The sequence below is a fragment of the Carettochelys insculpta genome, chromosome 16 (genome assembly GCF_033958435.1).
Source record: "Carettochelys insculpta isolate YL-2023 chromosome 16, ASM3395843v1, whole genome shotgun sequence".
NCBI classification, from domain to species: domain Eukaryota; kingdom Metazoa; phylum Chordata; order Testudines; family Carettochelyidae; genus Carettochelys; species Carettochelys insculpta.
The window spans coordinates 29,824,764-29,848,216 of record NC_134152.1 but is presented as its reverse complement, the minus strand read 5'-3'; the positions used below and the strand labels follow the sequence as shown (position 1 = coordinate 29,848,216).

The window sequence follows — 23,453 nt, the reverse complement described above, 5'->3', positions numbered from 1 at the left end:
TACCAATTTACTAGACAGAGTGAAAAAGGCTCTCTCTTCAGCTGCCACGTAGATACTCCCCTCCCCTCCCCCCGGCCACGTCTTTTCTGTCACATAATTCTTACCCTGAAGCCATGTCATTTAAACTCCAGAGATGTTGATTCCAATAGGCTACCTTTAAAGCCACTGGTAGTGCTGTTTTGTGCATAGGCCTGGCAGTGAGAGCTATAAAGCAATCAGGGCCTGAGCCAAGTGTCTACCATGGCTCAACAAGCTGAGCTATTAGAAGTATCTATACACATACAAGAGAGAATGTACATAAATTGACATATGAAATCACTCGCTACTGCCAAGAAGTAACGCCAGATTTTTCCCTCTCAATGGCTTGGCTTTCCTTCACTTGCAGACCTAGATACATGGAAAAAAGGAGAACCAGATGCTGAACTCAGGCCACCCTCCAGCATTTGTAGCCTTGGCCACTTCCTCTCTCAAAGGATCCTCTCCCATCTGGAGTGACAAAACAAGACCATTCTGCAACGTGTCTTGCGTCTCTGCAAACCAAGTGCAATAAATACTACTGTTTAATTTTGTCAAAGAAACAAAATAAACTCTGAAATCTGACATGGCTCTTTCTAACGGCTTGTAACAGCTGCCAGTTCCCACTCCCACATTTCCTGTGCCTTTGGTATTTGGAGCACACATGCTTCCTGCTCCCCACTCTCTGTATGCAATGAATTTCCATCGACCATTAATACCCTCTTCTCTTTTTCTTCGCCTCATACTCTCGCTCTGGTTTTGGGACATAAAGCCATCTTTGTTACCGTAGCCTGAGCATTGCTTTAGTTTGCCTCTGTGCAGCAAAGGTCGCAGTACAGTAAACCCTTGATTTAACTGACTAATGGGGGGAAACGGGTGTCTGTTAATGCTAAAAGTCCACTAAATCAGAATCTGCAGGACCGGAGGCATCTTGCAAGGCACGCTAGGGAGCTCCTCTGGCCCCGGTGCTGGCTCTTCCAGTGCTGGCAGCTGCAGAGGTGGCTCTGGTGAGTTGCCATCATTCATTTTGGGGAGGCGGAGGGCTGGCAGACAGCATCCATTATTTTCAAATTCTTTTAAATCAGGGTCCATTAAATCGAGGGTTTACTGTAGTAGGAAGATTATTTTACAATTATGAAGCCAAGTAAGAAAATGGAAGCAGTAGGAAAGAGGTATTGCCTTGTAGCCTTGTATGTTCCCATTTTGGCTGTCAACAGGAGGTGGGTCCCAGGTGATCTCTAGCTGGCTTGCAGTAAGGGCGTTCACTTGGATGTTCTGTGGAGCCATTGCTGGTGCTAGAGAGAGAGAGAGAGTAAGAGAGGGAAATAAAGAGAATTAATAGTGACAAGCAGAACTAGACTGATATCCAAGTTGTACTTTTCCATTTATGGAATGACCAGGTTAGTCTCTTTGTTTATGCCACAAGCGACCTAAAAAACAGAATCAGCTTTAAATCCATCTAACAGCTAGACAAATCTCAGATAAACACTTGCAGGGCAGGCAGAATGAGAATCAATTGTACTTCTTGGATGTTGTTGCATTCTCTATCCCAGACCAGCTGGGTACAATCAGGCCAACAGGCAGTTCTTTCAGAAGAAAATGGCCAAGAAAAATCTCCTTATTGGTGTTTAACTAAGTTCCAAACGCAAATGTTTTGCCGTGACTTTGCTTTCCTGAACAGCCAGTTGTTAAAGATAAATGTAGCAGGTTCCCTCAACCTTGCTCCTTAGCAAGAGTCACCATAAGGTCCTGTTTCCACTTTGCAGTCTGCTGCCATAAGGATCAAACAACTGGGGCTCCAAGCACAAAAAGCAACAGGAGGGTGGTGAGAGTCTCTAAACTGTCATAATCGTTTAGAAACAATCCAATCAGAGGAATGGGTTCTGTACAGTAAATGGATTTTGATACTTTTTAGTTGTGATTTCTCTGTATCTTCAGCTATAGACACAGTCTAGAATCTTGTCTCTTTCTGGCTTACTGTGTAATTTATTCACATGCTTGCCATGTCTCCTTTGTACTGCACCCTACCAGAAGACAAAGCTATCCTCCTTGTGCACCTGAGGCACATAGTCTTTCCCTTTGCTGCAGTCTAGCTCTGTGTAAGTGGAACTTCTCTCCGTGTGACTGGTGTGGATGGTCAGTTTCCTAGACCTGCTGTTTTAGCCTAAAGCAGCTCTTAACAAACAACACATGTCCTGGTTACAGAAAAACATGTCTACACACCTGGTCTTTGAGCTCTCAGAATGGGAAGGAGATGGCAGGACATAAAACAATACCCCTCCTACCTTCTCCCTGTGTATGTGCAGATGGTACTGCAGCCTTTGCCTTCAGTGAGAGAACTATCTCTGTGCTCCCTGCCCATTTATAGATTGCAAAAAGAAGTGATGAAACATTCACCATCCAAGAAAGATAGCCGTGGTTATCTGTTCCTCTAGAGAGCTCCTTATTTAGAGAGAATGACCTTCATAAGTCAGACTCTCCCCTACCCATCCGCCTTCCAGGGTTATAAAATAAAATAGTAATTAACACCCACTCAGCCTGACACCAACTATTTATTTTGTTCTAACTGTGTGGTTTCCATATTATCACTGCCCACCCTGCCGTTAATGGAAATGTTAATAACCAGTGCCAGGTTGTTGTGACAGATGCTTGGGCTCATTATCAGAAATTCTTATTTACCGCTCCATTAAACGACAGAATCACACAAAAAACATACAAAACAACAATTCAATCAAAACTAACTGGAGGAATTTTAACAGCCACATTAATAAACCAAAACATAAATAAAGTGAAAGTCTTTTCCATGTTTGCCATGGGCAACCCTACTGCAAAATTATTGTTGCACAATTAAAATGTGAAAGGCAAAATTGAGCAGGGTCATTATCCCAGTGCTCAGTTAAAACTGTTTGCTTATTATTGGGTTTTAGCTTTTTTTCAGTTGGATGTGTCAAATACATGTGGTTAGAAGGGGTATAAATCAAACACAAGCTGGCCTTGTTTTGTCAAGCAAACTCATCTAATTGCTGCTCTGCGATCCAACCAGCCCCTCTTCCAGATTTCACCAGGGATGTGAATGCAGCAGCAAGCTCTCTTGATGCTCAGTGCAACTTCATATCGCTACCTTGGACCAGAAATGCTCAGATGTGGAGGGCTTTGTTGCACACATCAGGGAGTGCAACCAAGCTTATCATACAGTAGACACCCTACAACAGAGACCCTGAAAATGTAGCTTTGAGATCTACTGAGGATGCCATGCTGCAGAAAACAGAAAAATGTATAACCACAGAAGAAAATAGGTCAGTTTTACAATCTACTTTTGTCCTACAGAGTGACACAACTGGATGGCTTGTATTGACAGAGGGATTTTGTTTTGAGGTTACATCTGCCCTCACATTCTTCTTCAACATCCCAGTGCTGGGTTCCAATGCTGCAAACAACACTGCGTGAGATTGCTGTCATTTTGACCATGTCACGTAACTTTTTCCAGAGCCTGTCTAGACAACATAATGTTTAAAATGCCAGTGATCATTCCACCCTGACTCTCCTATTTACAGCCCTAGAATCCTGATGACATGCAAATGTTGTTTGATTTGGTGCCCTATGAGTCTATCTCGTTGTCCAACTTTCGAACTCTGATGCTTTCCCCATGTACAGATTTCCTGCTGAAATAAATGGAGAAATCAGAATAGTACCGCTCATGCTCAGTGCTCTGTATGCAGCATATTACATTAAGGGCAAAGTGAAATGTTTTTAAAAAACTGAGACATATCCCTAAAATCATTCCTGTTCGACACTCCAAAACCTTCACTGCATGCACAGGTAGACTTTTTCAGTACAAGCAAGTACATTTTAAAGGTGACTAGAAAGGCTTTTTGCCTTCTAGGAATTCAGTTAAAAGATTTCAGGGCTCTGTCTTTTTCATAGCTGCTGGCCTGAGTAAAACATAAAACAGGGTGGGACTGCACCCTTGACATTAGTTTAGGTGTTAGTGACATTATCAACTTTAGCAGGAGAGACACAGAACTCCAGGGCCTGAACTCAGCACTCGACAGGTAAAAAGCATTTCAATTCCTCTGAAAAATGTATTTAGTTGTAATTTCTGTCGGCACATGTATTCTGGTTTGGGATCTCATACAGCTTTTTGCAATCACATTTTTAATAGGATTTCAGTTCACCTCTGAGGCTGCTGCTTTTAGAGAGTTGCTCAGTAACACACCAAGAGAGTAAGGAGCTGAATGGGCATATTGCATAATTAAGTAATACAATAATAAAAACACTAATTAGGGATTGGTGGGATGCCAACAGAATGTCACAAGAACTGCAAATTAAAGATAACCACATGTAGACACAAAAAGGTGAATGCTAGAGCCAAAATTTGCTAACATGAGTGCTTATGATCTGACATCTAAATTTCTATTTAACACCCAAAATATAAATAGCCTAATGTTTGGCCCACAGTAAAGTCGATGGGAGCTGCAAGTGCCAGTCACCATTAGGTAACATGGCAGTTAAAACACCCAGTGTCCAAGCTACAAAAGAGCTCCCTGTATTGTTAGTACTGGTGGAACTGGCATTTACTCTGGGCCATTAACGTTGATTTTCAGCAGCTCTTGGCACATTAAGCTCCAGAGAACTGGAAGAAAGCAAATGCTGTGCCAGCATTTAAAAAGGGGGAACAGGATGAGCTGGGTAAAGAGACTGGTCGGCCAGAGATCAATCCCAGGAAAAGTAACTGAATAGCAAATACAGAACTCTACAGTGAGCAATACAATTAATGTCAATGAACAGGGATTTATGAAAACTAGGCCCTGTCAACTAAATTTAGTAATTTATGCGATGAGATTACAAGTTTGTCTGATAAAAGTAACATGGTTGATGCAATTGCTTAGATTCCTGTGAGGCAGGTGACTTGGTACTGAATTATCTTTTGAGAAGGGAAAAAACCCAGACTGATATAAAATTAACCTGGCCCATATTAAGTAGATGAAGAAGTGGCTAGTAGGTCTCAAAGGCTACAGTTACACTAGCAAGTTTTGCCAACAAAACCCAGTTGACAAAACTGGTGGAACATGCACACACAAAGTGCACTTTGTTGACAGTTTGTCAACAAAACTCAACACTTTCTCCAGCAGCATTCTGCCTCTCAGCAGTGAGGCATAACGCTGCTGTTGACAGATTCTGTCAACAAAAAAGCTGTGTGGATGCTCTGGGGAGCTTCCTCTGGCCAGACAGGGCATCCACAACAATGGGCAGCCCTGTTTGCTCTGCTTCTGGATGCCTGTTTTGTCAAGAGAGCTTCCAGGCAGTCCAGCTGCTCTGTCAACAGAGCCGAGTGCTCCTCCAATTGGCTTTTGTGTGCGGCTGCTCTCTGTAGACAGAAGTTTTATCAGGAAATGTCTTCCGACACTGACTTCTGTTGAAAGAGTGCTGTAGTGTAACCGGTGGTTGTAAATGAGGAATCATCAAGCTGGTCTATTTATAGTAGTGTCTCACAAGAATCAGTTCTTGATCTTATGCTATTTAATATTTTGATCAACAGCCTGCCAGAAAACATTAAAATATGACTGACAACATTTGCAACTTACACAAAAATAGGGGAGAACTAAATAACGAGGAGGATAGGTCACTGATCCAGAGAGATCGGGATCAGTTGGCAAACTGGAAGTAAGCAAACAAAGTATATTTGAACATGGCCAAATGTGAAGTTATACATGTAGGAACCAGGAATGTAGGCCACACTTACAGGATGGGTGTGAGATGACTCTCAAAAAGATTTGATGGTCATGGTGAATAATTAGCTCATCATGAGGTTCCAGTGTGATGCTATGGCCAAAATGGCTGAGATGAGCCTTGGACAAATACACAGGGGACTACTGACTAGAATCAGAGAGGTTACGTTACCTCTTTGTTTAGCACCAGTCTGAATACTACTGGAATACTGTTTCCAGTTTTGGTGTCCACACGTTCAAGAAAGATGTTGATAAATTGCACAGTGTTTGAAGAAGAGCTGTGAAAACGATTTCAGGATTGGAAAACATGCCTTGCAGTGCTTGAGCTCCTCGAATTTCTCTATTTATCTTAACAAAGAGAAGGTGAAAGAGTAGCTTAGTCACAGTTTAAAGTACCTACGGGGGGAAAAAATTAATGATATCTTCTCTTTAGTAGATGAAAGTATAAGAAGATCCAATTGCAAGAAGTTAAAGTCAGAAAAAAAGATGAAATTGGAATTGGAAAACACTTCTTTAAAAAACATCTGAAAGCAATTAATCACTGGAACGACTGACCCAGGGTTATGGTAATTTTTCCCTCAAGAGCAATTTCTAAATGAAGATTGGATATTTTCCCCCTAAACACTATGCACTAGTTCATATAGCAATTAATTCAAAGAATCCCTATAGCCTGGAGATCAGGTATATGATTACACTGGTCTCTTCTGGCTTTGTATTCAATTTGAGTGGTGGGAGAATTACACGCACACCACAAAACATAGTTGCTTATGTAAGAACAGCTGTACTTCTTGATGTTAGTCTGGAGTATTGCCTCTTAAGGTTGTGTAGCAAGTGGAACTTCTCACTAATATGAGGTTACAGTCGGCCTTTCATTTCTTGTCTTAGTGACAGTTGCTATGATGCTTTGTAGCACTCCATAGGCTACAAATCCTTGTGGTTTATAGTTTAAACATAATAACTTTCTTTATGAAATGCTCCCTGCTGCTATTGTTGTGTCTGTGATATTTGTGGAGAGCCGAGAATCTCTCTCAACTGATTTTATTATTGCTTATATAATGTCAATATTATGCTAAGCAATTTACAGACAAGGATAGAACAAAATCTTTGCCCTCTGGAGCTTGCTTTTTATACCGACAACACTCAGATGAAAGTTGAAGAGAAGGCTGTAGTGAAACAATCATGGACTACAGCATGCTATTAAGCATGACTCTCCTTGATTCCACAAATTTTAAACAATTCTGTGTTTCTCTTTTGCTAACACATCTTCTCCTTTTTAAATCTACCAAGGGTTATTTTCTTCTTTTCTTCAGTGAGAGCCTGAAATTAGCCTGCCTGCTTTTATTCTCCTCTAATCATTATCTTTATTACAGTAACACCCAGAAGTCAGGATCCCGTTGTGCTACAAACTGTACAAACAGTTAATAAAAATATATCAATTTTCCTGAAAGTTTTACAACATAAGACTGCAGAGAATAGGTGGATTAAAAAACCCAGACTGAATAAAACAGGAGAAGAAGGAAGCTGTGAGATGACAGTGATCAGCATGAGAAGCAGTGGCCACAGCAAATCAGCTGCCTCATTATTGTAGAATTATTTGCAGATATCAAAACGGAGGAAGGTTTTAAAGAGCTAATGTAAAGGAAGACCAAGAGACAGCTTCTCAAATGCTCAGGTAACTTCTTCCCATATATAAGGGAAAACCTGGGAGAAAGCACCAAGATGTTCTTTGGGGGAAAAAAAAATAAATGGGAAATCAAAGATCACACCTTTGAGGAATGAAGGTGCTGGATGTTGTACCGTTTTTTACATCCCCTCCAACAACATTAATGGTATACCATCACTGTACATACACCATAGTGTAACCAAGACAGTTGGTTAATTCATGGTATAGAAACAGGCAGCTATGAAGCAGTTTTTCACTGTCGGAATGGGATCTTTTAGAAACAGACACTCTATCTAGATGTTGTTCACCCAGTTCTAGCCATTTCAGGGTAGGTCACATTTTGGGACTAAATTATCTGGCAATTTCCCTCTCGGTACACAAATTCAATACAGTATACTCTTTGTTATCTGGATCTTTACTAATCAGAATTCTCGGTTAACCAGAAAATTTCATGAATGGCAGTATACATTTTTTTCTTTACTAACTGGAAAAAAATAGGAAAATTATCTGGAACACATTTCTGGTTATAGTGTTTTATATATAAAGGTTAGCTTGTGGGCTGATACATATCAACTTTAATAAGCAGGAAGAGGGAATGTCATGTATAGCTCATATCGATGTCAGAGTAGTTAGATAAAAGGAATTGGTCATTGATGCTGTGTGTGTAAAAGAAGAGTAAAGTTACATGTACATGTAGTTAGTGTTAAGCATCCCATGTGTTCAAATTTCCAACTACATGCAATGTATGAAATTTTCTGACCAATAGGTAGACCTCTGTCAACCAGAAAATTTGATTAACCTGAATCCCCCATTCCAATGTTTGTTGATAACAAAGGGTACACCGTATTAATTTTATACATGTAATAATATAGGCATGCATGAATAGTAACAAAGAGGAAGCCGTGCTAGTCTATACACTATCAAAACAAAAAGCAGTCAAGTAGCACTTTAAAGACTAGCAAAATGGTTTATTAGGTGAGCTTTCGTGGGACAGACCCACTTCTTCAGACCATAGCCAGACCAGAACAGACTCAATATTTAATATTGAATATCATATTATTGAATTATAATTGAATTATTATTGAATTATAATATTCAATATTAAATATTGAGTCTGTTCTGGTCTGGCTATGGTCTGAAGAAGTGGGTCTGTCCCACGAAAGCTCACCTAATAAACCATTTTGCTAGTCTTTAAAGTGCTACTTGACTGCTTTTTGTTTTGATAGGCATGCATGTTATACTCCTGAATTCTCAAAAATACAGTTAACAAATGCAGGGTCATTTGACCTAAATTGTACATTATTATGTCTTATTTGTGAATCAGATTTTGACTTCAAAAGTTATTAATATGCCAGTTACTAGCTAAAATAGTGTCGTCTCACCTTCTGGTCTAAAAGAAAGAAGTCTTAGCACAGACTATGGTTTCCTCATGCAATCTCTGAGCAGCCCTACATGCCATTAGGAGGAGCTAAAACAGGCAAAAATAGCCAGTTACTAGTGGCAGATTCTTTGGTGGAGAAAAAACACATACTGATTTATTCAATAGAACAGCTCAGTGCAGGGGACAATGAGAGTATTTCTTGGGCTATATACACGCAAGAAGAGGATGATTCCACCAATACATAGATAGCATCTTACTCATCCCTGTGATGCTAAACACGGACCTGGAGAACTTACACTGGGAAAAGTCTATCAGATAGAAGCAGAAAGTTGCACCAACCTACACTCCAAGGCTGGGATTTGAGAATGTACCCTGGGGAGAAGGCTGTGCTGGCCCTACAACATCTGCTATAATTTCTGATTGTATCACACATCCTGGCCTGTAACAAAGCCAGTCCCCTCCTTTGTATTCTGCGCTTGAAGCGTATGCAGATATATTCTTTGTTCTTCTAATGCATTTTTATAGGACACAGCATGAATAGAATGTAAATAAAAGCTGCTCTAAATAATGGGTAAAAACAATGTTCCCAACTGTTTATGCGGTACCAGGAAGTGTGCCCAAAGTTTTGAATCAAAAACATGTATGTTCCAAGCATCTGCACAGAGCCTGAGAGACTGAGTTCCTGTTCATTGTACTGTAGATCAAGCAGATATTAGAAAACATTCGTAGAACAAATGAAACAGGACCAGAAGTGGAATAGAATTTCCACAGCCCAAGACTTAGGCACAATCATTTCTCAACAAAAATCCAATATATATGATAAGTTTGTTAAGACCCTTTCTAAAATGGAGGGTGAGTCAAGCAGAGGTAATTTTCTCCCATCAGTTCTCCTCAATCTTTCAGTCTCCTGCATCTCTTTTCCACTGAAGATGGGGGCTGCTATGTTCTCTCCTGAAGGCTTAGTGATCTTTAAAAGTGGGTTTCACAGTTTTCATTGAGTAAACACATATCTTAAGGGGTCCGTTACTGCCTCAGAAATGCTCAAGTTACCATGATGATAATACCCGCAGCCGATGCCTGAATGACTCATATAATAGTACTGGGCACAAATATTGTGTGCACATTCCCTCAAGGAACTATGTTCACCCCACAAACACTGGGTGTACCTTTTTCTGCTGCTGCTGCAACATGTGATTACACTTCCTTAATAAGAAACTAAAGTGACTATCTCAGGGGTCTGCAAACAAAATAGCAAGAAGAGTCATTTTTTCAAATTCAATTACAAAATCAATACTTCAAGAGCTGCAATGCCTGTGAATACGAGATGGTCCCTAATAAATAATGACAAACTGTACTTTTTGTAACCCCTATTTTAAGAACAGCGTGCACAATGATTTGTACCAGTTAGAAAGTTTAAGTTACTTTCACCCCTGGGTTGGAGAACAAATGAGGAAAAGGAAAATGCTGCACCTGGAGACAGGCTCTTAAAGCAGGAAGAAGAACGTTTGCATCAACCCTCCATGTGTCCACCCCTGCATTCTCAGGCTCTATTTCCCTGGATCCCCAAATGTGCCCCCTATCTCTAGGCTTTACTCCCCTCAGCCCTCAAATCTGGCCCCTATCCCCAGGCTTAATCCCTCTCAACCCAAACTAACCCCCGCATATCTAGTCTTAATCCCTCTCAGCCCCAAACTTGATTCCCATTCCCTGGCTTAACCCCTCTCAGCTCCAAACCAGCTCCTGGGACAAACCCATGTGTGGAGCTGGCTGAGGAGCCTACACTGGGTGGCCATGTGCGCCAGTGGAAGGAAGGCTGGTCTGGAGGTGTTCCTCTGGTGGGGGTGAGCCAAGCCATGCTCACCAGAGGGGTGTGGCTGCTCCAGTAGCGGAGCTTCCCTCCTTGGGGACATGGCTCCACTGAGGGGGAGGGAACAGCAGCATGCCAAGCTGCCTCTCCCCATCCATAGAAGGGCTGGCTCAGAACACAGGGGTAGTACCAGCTACAACCCAGAGTCCCCACAGCCTGGGGCCACAACCTCAAAGCCCCTCTCTGAATCCAGCCCTGGACGGGAGCCAAGGAGAGGCAGAACTGGCCCAGCATGGAGCTACCATGGCCAGGGAGCAGAGGCTGTGGCAGCTCCGCGTGCACGAGCTATGCAGGTTGGCGGGATGAGTAGCGGGATGAGTGAGGGGCTCTCTGAGGCTCCCTGCACTGCTGTTGAAATAATGTAACTACATTCAGTTGGTTTAACAGCTGGATCCCTCCCACCAGCCTGCTGGCAGTTAAACCAATTACATTTTAGTTCCACTGTTTCAGTGAGGATGGGGCAGGGAGCCAAATAGGAGGCCGCGGCGGCAGCATCTGGAGCCACAAATGACTCCTTAAAGAGCTGCATGTGTCTCTGGAGCTGCAGATTGCTAACGTCTGGACTATCTCATTTGCCAAAGGAGCTGTCAGTTGAAAGGGTGCAGAGTCTGGACTAATAGGAATGCTTTCTATGGAAATGGTAAACTGTCTCCAGACCGGGCACAAAGCAGGTGGGAGAGGACAAGAGGGAAAGAATAAAAAGGATCTTTTTCTTTTTCTCTTCTTTTTCCTCCTTTGATTTCATTAGAGATGTGTCTATACTTGGGAGGAGAAACTAAACAGTCTTACAACCATTAGATATCTACCAATGAATAGACAGAGTTAAACCCAAAGGCCAAAATATGTTCTCAGTTGCATCAATGTCAATTAGGATTAACTCCACTAATGCCAATGGAGTTAAATCAGTATGAAAGTTGTGTAAATGAGAGTACAGTCAGCTCCACTGAGAGTGCAATTCAGAATTCAGCCCTGAGGATGCAGGGAAAGTTGTTCAAGTGTGCAAAAATATATGGGAAAGACGCTGCTGGGTGTTTGACATTGTGTGAACATACTGGCCTGATTCTGTTTTCTTACTACACCACTACACATGAGGATAACACCATGTGAGAAGGTACTTTTTCTGACAGGCTTTAAAACAAAGTCTAGACTTGTGGGGAGTCAAAACTCACGACCTTTCTGGGGAAATTAACAAAGTTCTGCTCAAGTCTTCTCCTCAGGCTTGCCTGCCCCACAATGCCTCCTGCTCAGCCCACCTCCTGTTTCTTGAATTTGCAGAGGGCCACTCCCATGCATGCTGAGACGGGCAGCACCTGGCACTCCAGCTGTCACTACTGCCCCAGTAGCACTCAGGATTCGTGGAGTGGGGGTGCCAGGCTCTGGGCAGTGCTGGTAAACCTCAACCCTGCCCCTTCTACCTCCGGGCACAGAGTGAGGGCCCTCCCCCATATTGCCTGGGGCTCACGGAGACTGTGGGATCTGCTGGCCACTCCCACTATCTATTTCTAGCTGGGTGTAATGAGTCACCTGCATCAATGAGTCAGCAGCATCCTGTTAACATTCATTAGCAGGATCAACATAATGTTAATAGAGTGGGGTGTTTTATGCAAACATGGCCAACCTCAGTGCTGCTGAAGCCGTGTTGGTCCCAGGATATGAATGAGACAAAGTAGGAGAGGTAATATTTTTTATTGAACCAACTTCTGTTGATACAAGATGCAAGCTTTCAAATGTCAACCTGTGGAACTCCTTGCCCGAGGAGGCTGTGAAGGCCAGGACTCTATTACGGTTTAAAAAAGAGCTTGATAAATTTTTGCAGGTTAGGTCCATAAATGGCTATTAGCCAGGGATAAAGTATGGTGCCCCTAGCCTTCAGAACAAGGGCAGGAGATGGATGGCAGGAGATAAATCACTTGATCATTGTCTTCTGTTCTCCTTCTCTGGGGCACCTGGTGGCCACCGTCGGCAGATGGGATGCTGGGCTGGATGGACCTTTGGTCTGACCCAGTATGGCCATTCTTATGTTCTTAAGCTTTCAAATGTACCAAAAGCTCTTCCATAGGTTGAAGAGCATGCTATAAGGCTCAATAAAAGAAAGTACTTAATCTACCCTGTCTCTCTTATACTTCGCTGAAGAAAATAGCGTTGCTAGTGATGTATAACCAATATGAGTGAGAGCAGAATAAGATCTATAGACTTTCCCCATGCTAATTGGTATGTATAGGGGTATATATTTATTCCTATTCAGGAGCCTGTGCTAGCTCTTCATCAGGATAGGTGTCCAGGTATGTTTTGGTATCACAGGAAGTCCTGTGGCACCTTCTAGATGAACAGATATTTTGCAGCCTAAGCTTTTGAGGCCAAAGACCCCCTTTGTCAGATGCCCATGAAAGCTTATGCTCTACACTATCTGTTCATCTATAAGGTGCCACAGGACTTGTTGTTCTTGAAGATACACACTAACTCGGCTACCCCTCTGATATTTGGTATCACAGGGTTAGTAGAGTTGTTATCCAAATGTATATTGTACCACACATCTGTATCAACTAGGAAACGGCCCCAGTTTTGACCTGCTTTACCTTGTAAGTCAATAAATGGATTTCTCTACTCAAAACTGTCACTGACAAATGGTTGTTTGCTCCCCCCGGGTGGCAATTAGGGTTTCTCAGTGATCCTACGGGGAAGTTAGCTAAGCATGAGAACAGCCAGAACCTGTGAACATAGTGGAATGTTTCAAATAAACTCAGTGTTGCCAACTTTTGCAATTTTTCGGAAAGTGATGCCATTCCAAATGGGGATGAAGCTGGCAACCAGTCCCGTGAGAAGCTCCAGTCTCCTCATGAGGGTTTCTCCTTGCTGGCCTCTCTACTTACTTCTGCTCCTCCCCATTGAAGTGCCTGGCCTAGGAAGAGCCAGAAAGAAACCTCAGGACTGCCCCCTATATACCTAAAATGGGCAGAGGGAACCTTGTGCCAGCAGTCAGGTCGTGTGGGGGGGTCGGGGGTGCTGGGCAGGAAGCTGAACTGAGAGGGGCTGAACTCAGAGTGACTGGAGAGGGGTGAACTGATGGGATAGGGCAGACGGTGTGAGAGGGACTGAAATGATGGGATGGGGCTGTGCTGAGGGAGAGGCTGGGAGGACAGGACTCATAGAGGGACAGAGGAAGAGCCATCCCATCCACAGCACGGTTCAGGGCAGCTGCCCCAAGCACCATGCTTTGAGGGGGCCCAAGGGTGGCCTCCTCAACTGTGCTATGGATGGGATCCATGAGGTCCAGGGAAAGCAGGGAATTCTCTGGGGGGCCTGGTGCACAGCAGCAAGGGTCAGCCCCCTGGCACTCACTGAAACAGCAGGAGCCAGAGCAACCTGGCAGCCTGCTCCTCTCTGCAGCCTCTCCCCTGAGCCAACTGTGCTCCACTTCATTGTAGCAGCAGGAAGAAGAGCATTCTGGCCCCACGGTGCTTTGCTTCTTCCTGCCCCAGCGCACTGGAGCACATCAGGCTGGAAGATAGGTGGTGGAGTGGAGCAGGTGGCTGGGTTGCTCCAGCTCCTGCCACTGCGGTCAGTGTGAGGGTCCAACCCCTGCTGCCACCCCATGCAAGGCCCCCCAGCAATCTCCTGTCACTTGGGGAAGGGAGATTTGGGAAAGTGGTGCAGAGGGGGTGAAGCAGAGACAGGACTTGGGGGAAGGGGTGGAGTGGGGGCAGGGAAAGTGCTGGAATAGAGGTAGAATGGGGGGCAAGGCCTGTGGAGGGTGGGGGTTGTTGCCCCAGGCACAGTGCCTGGGACACTGGCTGTGGGGGGGTTTGCCATGGGCCCCATGTCCCTTGTCTTCACTAGTAATGGCCCTGGACTGAGGAACGGGATTAACTTCTGGGTAGCACCTGAGCAGGTGTGGGGGTAAGAGCACCTGCAAGAAGGACCAAAATCATCTTACTTAATATAACTGTTAGAATATCAACATTAACTGTTATCCCCACCACACAGAGGTTAGGCAGGAGGAGCTCAGAACTGAAAGACTGAAAAAACAGAATGCTTGTATGGTTCAAATTGCATGATTGGGGGAGGTGTCAAATAGTGATTTTAAACTTTTTGGCAACAGCAATACTGAAAAGGATATTATTCTGTTACTGTTAATTACAGACCTAAGCTTCCAAATCCATCCTGTTCTTAATCCTTGAATATTTCATGTGACAGGAATCCAGTACAGCTCTAAGTGTCACTAGGGGGAGCTAAAACAGCTGCAATCTTCCTGTGTAATCTTTTCTCCTACTGAAATCAAAGGGAAATTAGAATACGTGTGTACCATTCAGTCACAGCAGAATATGCATTTTAAAATGATCTCTCTCTCTTCTTCTCCCTTCATTCTCCCAAATGAAAGATTTGTTTCTTCAGCTCATCATCCCAGGCACGCTTGCCAGGAGATCGAGAGCTCCGGGATAAAACTAACAAACCAAAGCAAATGCAAAATGAAGGATAAAACTGTACAATACTAAAGGGCATTGGTATAAAATACCCATTCATGCTAGGGCACAGGGGAAACCTTAGAACCCTCTGATCTTCCCCAGTTCCTCTCACTCCCTTAATACCCTGTGTCTTCAGGGCTGTCCCCCAGGCTAAGGAAAATGGACGCAATTCCTAGCACATCAATCAGCACCACTAACATAGCTCAGAAATTAAAGATGCAAAATGGGTGACAGGAGAAGGATCACTTGGTGACTACCTGTTCTGTTCACTCCCTCTGGGGCATCTGGCATAAGCCACTGTCAGAAGACAGGATACTGGGCTCAATGGACCTTTGCTCTGACCCAGCACAGCTTTTCCTATGTTCTAAAATACTGTTGCATCAGCTATTTTATATCCGGATTGTAGCCAGATTGTTCCCTACATACATTCACCCGTATGGCAGACTGACACACCTAGGCATGCTGACAGTGGGGGACTGGAGGGGGGCAGCAGCAGTGGTTGGAGCTCCAGGCCCCTTTGAACTGCCATAGCAGTGCTGCTCCACTACTCCACATGGCCACAAAGGACACATGGGTGGGGATTTCCAGCACTGAAACCTCAACAGCATTAAGGGCTGACTCCCCAGGGCCCTGCCCCTTCTGGGGACGTGGAGCCAGTTCCCCTCCTACTTTGCCCATGGCCCACAGTGGCTGGTAGCCTCACTGGACACACCCTTTGTGATGCAGAGACCAACTGGTGCCAGTAGGCAAAGGGTTCACTGTTTGTTACAAGTTTCAGGGGGTAGCTGTGTTAGTCTCTATCTGCAAACATGAGAAGTCCTGTGACACCTTGTAGACTAATAGATTTATTGCAGCATAAGCTTCTGTGGGCAAAGATCCACTGATGAAGATTGTTTATTACAAGCAACTGCTGGGCTCAGACCCAAGAAACTCAACCCCCCCCCCTGCACTATACTACTTCCACAGTATTTATCCTGGTATCATGGACCTGACCAATCAACCACACATCTCACATGGAGCTAGAAGGACAAAACAAGACAGCAGGGAGAAAAAAGCAAACACTGTACAGTAATGTGTTATATGCACACTACTAAAAATAAAAGAAAAGTTTAAATAAAGGACAGTTTAAAAAAGCTTTGGCAAGGTAGGTAGACTGTTTCTGTGTCTGATTCACTTAAATTAAGATGGTTAAAAGCATCATTTCTCTTCAGCATAGTAAAGTTTCAAAGCTGCGTTAAGTCAAAGTTTAGTTGTAAACTTTGGAAAGAGCAAACAATGTTTTGTTCAGAGTTATGAACCTCCATTTTCAAAGTACTTGTAACTCTGAAGGTCTTCCAGTATTGAAACCATTCCTTTTAGGGTTGGAGTAAAAGTAGCTTTACTGATGATACATCTAAGCAGGAGGGATATGTCAGCTCTCCCTGGTCAGCAGATGATGTAATAAAAGGTTCAGTTGTCTCCCCTTGCCTCATACTAGAACAGTCAATGGAAAACCATCAGATAACTGCAGTCAACAAAACTTGAAGGTAAAAGGTATGTTATTAATGGACAGACAGAGGATAACAGTCTGTGAACAAAGATAAAAGCTTCACTTAGCATGTCACAGGGAGGAAAAAGACACACTACATTGTTTCACTGAGGCGACATCTTGTTGAGTAGGAGTGTTTCATGAACTTTCGCACCCTGAGAAGCAACCCAGTTCTGCAACAGGATGAACTTGGAAGGGGAAAAGCTATTTGATTAGATGAGAAGGGTAATTGTCTAGGCTATAGTCCCTGTTTAATTATTTTGTTTTATATTATAACCATATGTTTCATCTCTCTTTTTTGTAGTGGAATCTCTATTCTTAAATAAATTTCATTTTTTTTTATTGCAAGTGCTCACAAGTGTTGTGCATGACACAGGAGTGGTGACTTGCAATAAAACACCACTCATGGGCTGGTGGTGTTGGGGAGCTAACACCCAGCCAGCTGTCACAGGAAAGGCTCCCTCTTACTAAAGACATAGAGTAACCAGGTGAAACACAGCCTTGGATACCCCAAGAACTGCTACACCCTTTCCCACTATCCCCTTGGGCTGCATCTATAGCAGTCTCATTCCCTGCCTGGCTAGCCTCCCTCCCAGAGGCTCAAACCTGTGTATTAATAGAGTAGGTGGCTGTCCACATGCACCATTTCCTTCACAGACTGGAGAAAGAGTAATAACTTTTCATCTTGAACAGACCAAAAAATGCATTATGTGGCAGTGTGTGCTATATATATTTTTGTTCTCTCATAGAAACATTGTATGTCCTCTAGCAATTATTAGGTGACTAATCGCCTTCGCAGCTTCAGAAAACACAATTGTGGTTTGGATCTGAAGCTCATGTTCAACGTAACTGGTGACATACAGTAACTTCTAACATGTTTCTTCATTTAAGCCACAGAAGAAAATCTGAGTTTGCAAGAAATTGGGTCTCGGAACAGGAAGATTGGCAAATTATGTTTTGTGGGATCCGGTGCCAGGTATTTGGAGATGCCCATAGAAAGTGTGGTATGGGCAGTATGGCTGGGTGGGATGGGATCTACAGTGGCATGCTTCTCAAGGCTGTGTGAAGACAGTGAAACACAGAGGAAGATTGCTTGCCAACGATTCCTGTGTTGTGGGTTCTATTCACAGGGCCAGCACTGGGGAGGGTTGCAAAGGTAATATATAGTCCAAAATTTGCCTTAGCTCCCATTCCCCACATAGCAGCTTCTCCTCTCCAACCACCCAGCTCTGAAGGTAGAGCAGTGAGGTGGAGCAGCAGTGGAGAAGTTAGCCTGTGTGAAGGAAGGCAGGTGTGTCCAAGAGCAGTCTCTAGCCTATATCCCTGCCCACTATAGCTTGCCATTTAGGGCAGATGGAGAGTCCAGGGCACTCTCTAGTTGCTGCTTCCCAGACTCCAAAGGATTTGCCAGCTACAGAGCTTGGTCCACCCTGCCAAGGTGACACTTAGTGGTAAGCACTGCCCACCCTCCTTAGCTACAGCTTCTGGCCCCTGATGGAGTCATAGGATGGGGTTTCAGTCAGGAGATAAGCAGGGCTGGGGACATGGAGAGGGGCAGGTGTTGTGGTGAAGGAGGCGAAGGCTCACCTCAGTTCTTCTACAGGGAAAAAGGTCTCACTGCCCTGATGATTCACTGTGATGTGACCCCATGCTGCTTTGGACTATGATAGAAAGTCGGTACATATTTAAGGCAGAAAAACAATGTAGTCTTCATGGAAACTCCATCCTCTCAGGAAATGAAGCCACTCATCCCCTTGACTTTGTCGGCCCCTCCATTGTTAAGTTTGCAGCTAAGTTCTATGTTAGTCTATGTTGGTCCCTACGCACCATCACCACCACAGCATCTGAACACCATCCAATAGTGAGTAAAACCATCAGATAGTCACATGTTATTTCTTCTCTCCGCCTCAGTGGGAGAAGTGCATGCAGTGCAGTGTTCTGGTTTGACTGTGAATGGGCACAGGGGAAGGGGGTTTGTTGAATGTGGTTTTTGATATTTCTACACCTGTTGCTGTTAGCAAATGCCAGGTGAAAGAAAAGTGGTGAGGTTTGTGATGATCCTTAGCTCTCAAGAGAGTTCCTAGGATAAGTCTGATTCTAAACATTTTGTCCTACATCCAAATTTCAAAACCCGCAAAAAAATTCAAAATATCATTAGACACTAAAAATCATAGACTGAACACAGACATTGGATTTATGACTTTCAACAATCTGAAACCCACTAATAACCCTCAGCTTCTCCCTCCTACACACTTCCATTTCTCTCTATGACTGGAGGGGTTTTTAGGCCACTTCACCATGAATGGTCCCTTGAAACATAGGTTAACCACTGGTGCTAAATGATCTGTTCCACTTTGTATCAAGTAGTCATACCTTCAGACCTGAAGAATGGCTGCGTGAAGCTGGAAAGCTTCTCTCTCTCATCAACAGAAGTTGGTCCAATACAGAATATTATTTCACCCTCCTCATCACTCTAATATCCTAGGACCAATGTGGTTATAAAACAAATACAAAGGAGCCACAAAATTACAAGGGAATTAGACAAGAGGCCTCATTTTTGGCTCATTTAAGTTTCAGGAACCAGTTCTGGTTCATTTGAGGCTGCAAGATTGCAACAAGGCTAAAGTGACTAGAGCAGTTTGTGGTCCAGCTGGGGAAAGACTAAAGGTAGGACTACACAGAACAGCTATTTCAAAATAACTATACTAGCATCTACACAACACAATTGCTATTTTGAAATAAATTCAAAACAGCGGACATCTTATTTTGAAATGGGTAACCCTAATTTCACAAGAAATGGCCCCTATTTTGAAATAGGTGCTATTAAGAGAGGGAATAGAACCTATTTTGAAATAAGCCACACTGTATCCAATGGCTCTATTTTGAAATTGGGTCAACGTGTTTAGAGGCTGTATCTTGAAATAGCTAAGTGGTATTTCAAGCTGCAGTTTTGCATGTAGCAGTGTTATTTTGAAATAAGCTATTTCAGAATAGCTATTCCAGAATACAGCTATGTCTATGGTTGCTGGGAATGTTGATGGCTGCTATGCAATTTCAGGTATGCCAATTGCGTACCTAAAATCGATTTTGCAGCCATCAACAGGGGTCCCTTTACTCACAGCAGAATGTCGACGGGTGTGCTCCTCTCACCAACATTCCTTAATCCTTGTGAGTTGCAAGGCATTTTGAGGTCTGTGAAATGGCACCCTGGAGGATTGCACCTAAGCTTTCAATCTTCCACAGCCAGTGTAGACCTAGCCTAACTCATTCTGGAAAAAGGCAGCTTTTTAGACATATCCTAAAGTCTGAATTTGCTGGGCACTGGAGATTTTTTTCACCATAACATTCTTTGCACTCAGCAGAAACTAGCTTTTCCTAGGTTGCATATTTGAGGTTTCAATGGTCGTATAATTTCAGTTGGTTGCTGCATGTTTTCATGAGGAAACTCACGGCCTTTCTACTTTCAGTCCTTGATAAGTGGCTGAGGATGCCTTCAGTTCAGTGCCTGATAATGACTGGAATGGTGAAATCTGAAAGCAAAAACAATGCTCTAGGTTCACAGCACAGTCAAACTAGAGGAGAAGAGAGGTGACAGGACGGCCGGGAGTTGAGGTATGCAAGAGAAACATCACAGTATCTTACTCACTTATCCCAGGGTAAGCGTATGGAAGCAGAGCCAGATGGAGGAGAGAGAGGGGAAAGGAAAGCTGATTATGGCTGGCTGATGGCTTAAAATTGCAGTCAAACTCTAAAGCTTATCCCAGCTTGAATAGGAATTATAAAAGCCAGAGGCAGAGGTGGTTTTTTCACATCCCCAACCAATGCTCCCTCTAATCTCTTCCATCCACGTGCAGATTTATTCCACCCAGGTGTGGAATAATTTTTGTGTGTGCTGAAGCATGTAAAAATGTGCACCACTTACAGAAAAGAAAAATCTAGCTGTGGTTAGTTAGTTAGTAATCAACTGGGTGGTGTTTTACTCTCTCCTGAGTTGCTGCACCAGCCACCGGCTTACAGGGAACACTGACCCCAACCTTATCTGTGCAATATATGGTCCATTTTAATTTTGCTTGTTCATGTGTTTTAAAGAAACTAATTTCTTTGCTTTCAGAGGGCCCTGCTACTTTTCTCATTAAGGCCACATGTGCACCAGCACATTTCCTACTGCTGTTTATTACTGTATTACTGTGTGATATAAGGAGCATAGTACTGGATCAGGACCCCACTGCGGTGGGCTTTGGACCAGCATAGAACAAAGAGACCTAGAGCAGATGCAGCTTTACAGGGCATAAATAGTTTTATCACAGCATCCTCCATTCCTTTACTTTGCTCCTATCAGGGTTATAGGACTCAACACTATTGGACAGACTTCAATCTCTCTCAGACAAAGAATTAATGGGCACAAAACAGACATAAGAACACTCCTGATTCACAAACCGGTCCGTCAACATTTTAATGGAGTGGGCCATTCTGTTAATGACTTAAGAGTCTGCATTTTAATGAAGAGGAATTTTCACAGCAGTCTGCAAAGAGAGGCTGCTGAACTCTCTTTTATATTCAAATTCAACATACTAACATGTGGTTTGAACCAAGATGTGAGTTTTTTGGGTCATTATAGGGGTTCTTTGCAAACTTGCCTGAATCTAATTCTTGACTCCCTCCCCCGCACACACCCCTTCTGCCCCTCTACTCTCTGATTTGCTCACCTTGAAATTTTTTTTCTGATTTGTCAACCTTGATTACTTTTTTGGTTCTCTGTGCCTTAAGTATTGAGTCTGTTCTGGTATGGCTATGGTCTGAAGAAGTGGGTCTGTCCCACGAAACCTCACCACCTAATAAATTATTTTGTTAGTCTTTAAAGTGCTACTTGACTGTTTTTTTGTTTTGATAGGACTCAACAGTGTGAATGCTGCCAGCTGGTTTACACCAGTGCTCCCACAATTAGAGCCCTGCAATTCTGCAGATCTCAGTGCAGGTATCTGCAGGTCATTTTTGCAAATATGAATTTTGTATCCAAAACGCTGCACCATCTCTGGATATCTGTTTTATAGCTGTGGGTATCCATATCTGCAGATGTCAGTATTTTACCTGTGCATGGCTCTACCCACAATAGCTTACACTGGTGGTACTGCAACTGTGGGATTTTTTTTTAAATGCTAATGTAGATATAGTCTATGTCTTCAGCTGGTCATTGCTGAGAGCTGCTAAGGGACTGCGAGGTTTGTAAGAAGTAAGTTAATAGTTCAAGCAAGTGTTGTGTGGAAAGTATGGTACAATGGGACATAAATGATAAACAGGGGAAAGGAGGGTAAACTCTGTGGATAAAAAATGCTCATCCCTTTCGCATGGACATGAGCATCTTTCCTGCATCACAACTTGATAAAAGGGAGACCATAAAGCCAGTGCTAAACCAGAAACTGCTGCACAGTGTAAAGCATTGTGTTGTATCAAGGGCTGTTTAATGAGCTGTTAATGAGGTGCTCAGTCAGCTGCATTTACTTGCAGCATGAAAATACAGCAAATGATTTCAGTGAGCTTCTGCATTCTTGATGGGGATTTAAAGAGGTCAGATAAAAACTATGTCTCAATCGTGACACTATTTTTCAATGCATTGTTTTAAAATTCCCTTTTCTATATGGTAGAAAAACATGTTCTGACAGCAATGTGACTCCTGATTCCTTCCTGTCTTGACAGTTCCCAGCAACAGGGATATCTTTTTGACACACTGACATTCGGACACTTCTTCCAATAGCTTGCACTGGCCTGGTTGGATTTCTCCCTTTTCACTGTAACATCTACAGAGCTCTAGTTACTTGGTTGGGTATTTAATTAACAAACCTTTTTGATCTCCTACAAGGAGTACGAGATCTCAAAATTATCTTTAATGGCATGACTTGGGTAGGTGACGGTAGTAAAAGAGAGATAAGTCTTGCCTAAACAGATACAATTCACATCTAGAATTGATCATCAGTATAGCGGTAATGAAAAGTCCAACATAGGCAAGGCTCGGTATTTTCATCACTGTGTCACAACCTTCCAGGGTCCATCAAAGAGATCCTGTGCACTGTCACAGTGTTATTTCAAGTGAAGCTACATCAACAATGAATTATAGGTCTCCTATGGGCTTAGTGCCTGCAAACCCAGAGTGATGCCCAGATACAGAATGAAACTATGGAAGCTTAAAAAATTTCGCAGCCCCCTCAGAAGGGCCAAACCATTTGAATGTAAGAGACATTATTTTATTGGCTTCCTGTAAGGTACTAGAAGTAAGAGAAAGGTAGGTGAATGGAAACCCCAGTCCAGAGACAACAAGAAGTCCTGTGGCACCTTATAGACTAACAGATATTTTGGAGCAAAAGCTTTCATGGACTACTTTTAAATCTGCTATTGAGAGCACCACTGGCCATCGCATACAGCCCCCAGCTAAAACCTCTCCAGCACATCATCAGTGATCTACAACCCACCCTGGACAACAGTCCTTTACTCTCACAGACACTGGGAGGCAGGCCAGTCCTTGCCTATAGACAGCCTGCCAAACTGAAACAAATCTCACCAGTAACTATAGACCACACCACAATAACTCTAAACTAGGAACGAATCCCTGCAACAAACCTTGGTGCCAACTCTGCTCGCATATCTACACCAGCGACACCATCACAGGACCTAACCACATCAACCACACCATCAGGGGCTCATTCACCTGCACATCTACTAATATAATATATGCCATCACTTGCCAGCAATGCCCCCCTGCAACACACATTGGCCGAACTAGACACTCTCTATGTAAACGAATAAATGGACACA

General features: G+C 43.3%; 1 protein-coding gene across 4 annotated transcripts in view; it reads right to left on the bottom strand.

Annotated features, from left to right (window-relative positions):
• SDK1 (sidekick cell adhesion molecule 1) overlaps window positions 1–23,453 on the bottom strand; it is a 727,049-nt gene that overhangs the window by 44,503 nt on the left and 659,093 nt on the right. For all 4 annotated transcript variants that reach the window (XM_075010599.1, XM_075010598.1, XM_075010600.1 and 1 more), the window contains one exon: window positions 1,195–1,310. In XM_075010599.1, the coding sequence (XP_074866700.1) occupies window positions 1,195–1,310 (116 nt within the window). The remainder of the gene's footprint in view (window positions 1–1,194; window positions 1,311–23,453) is intronic.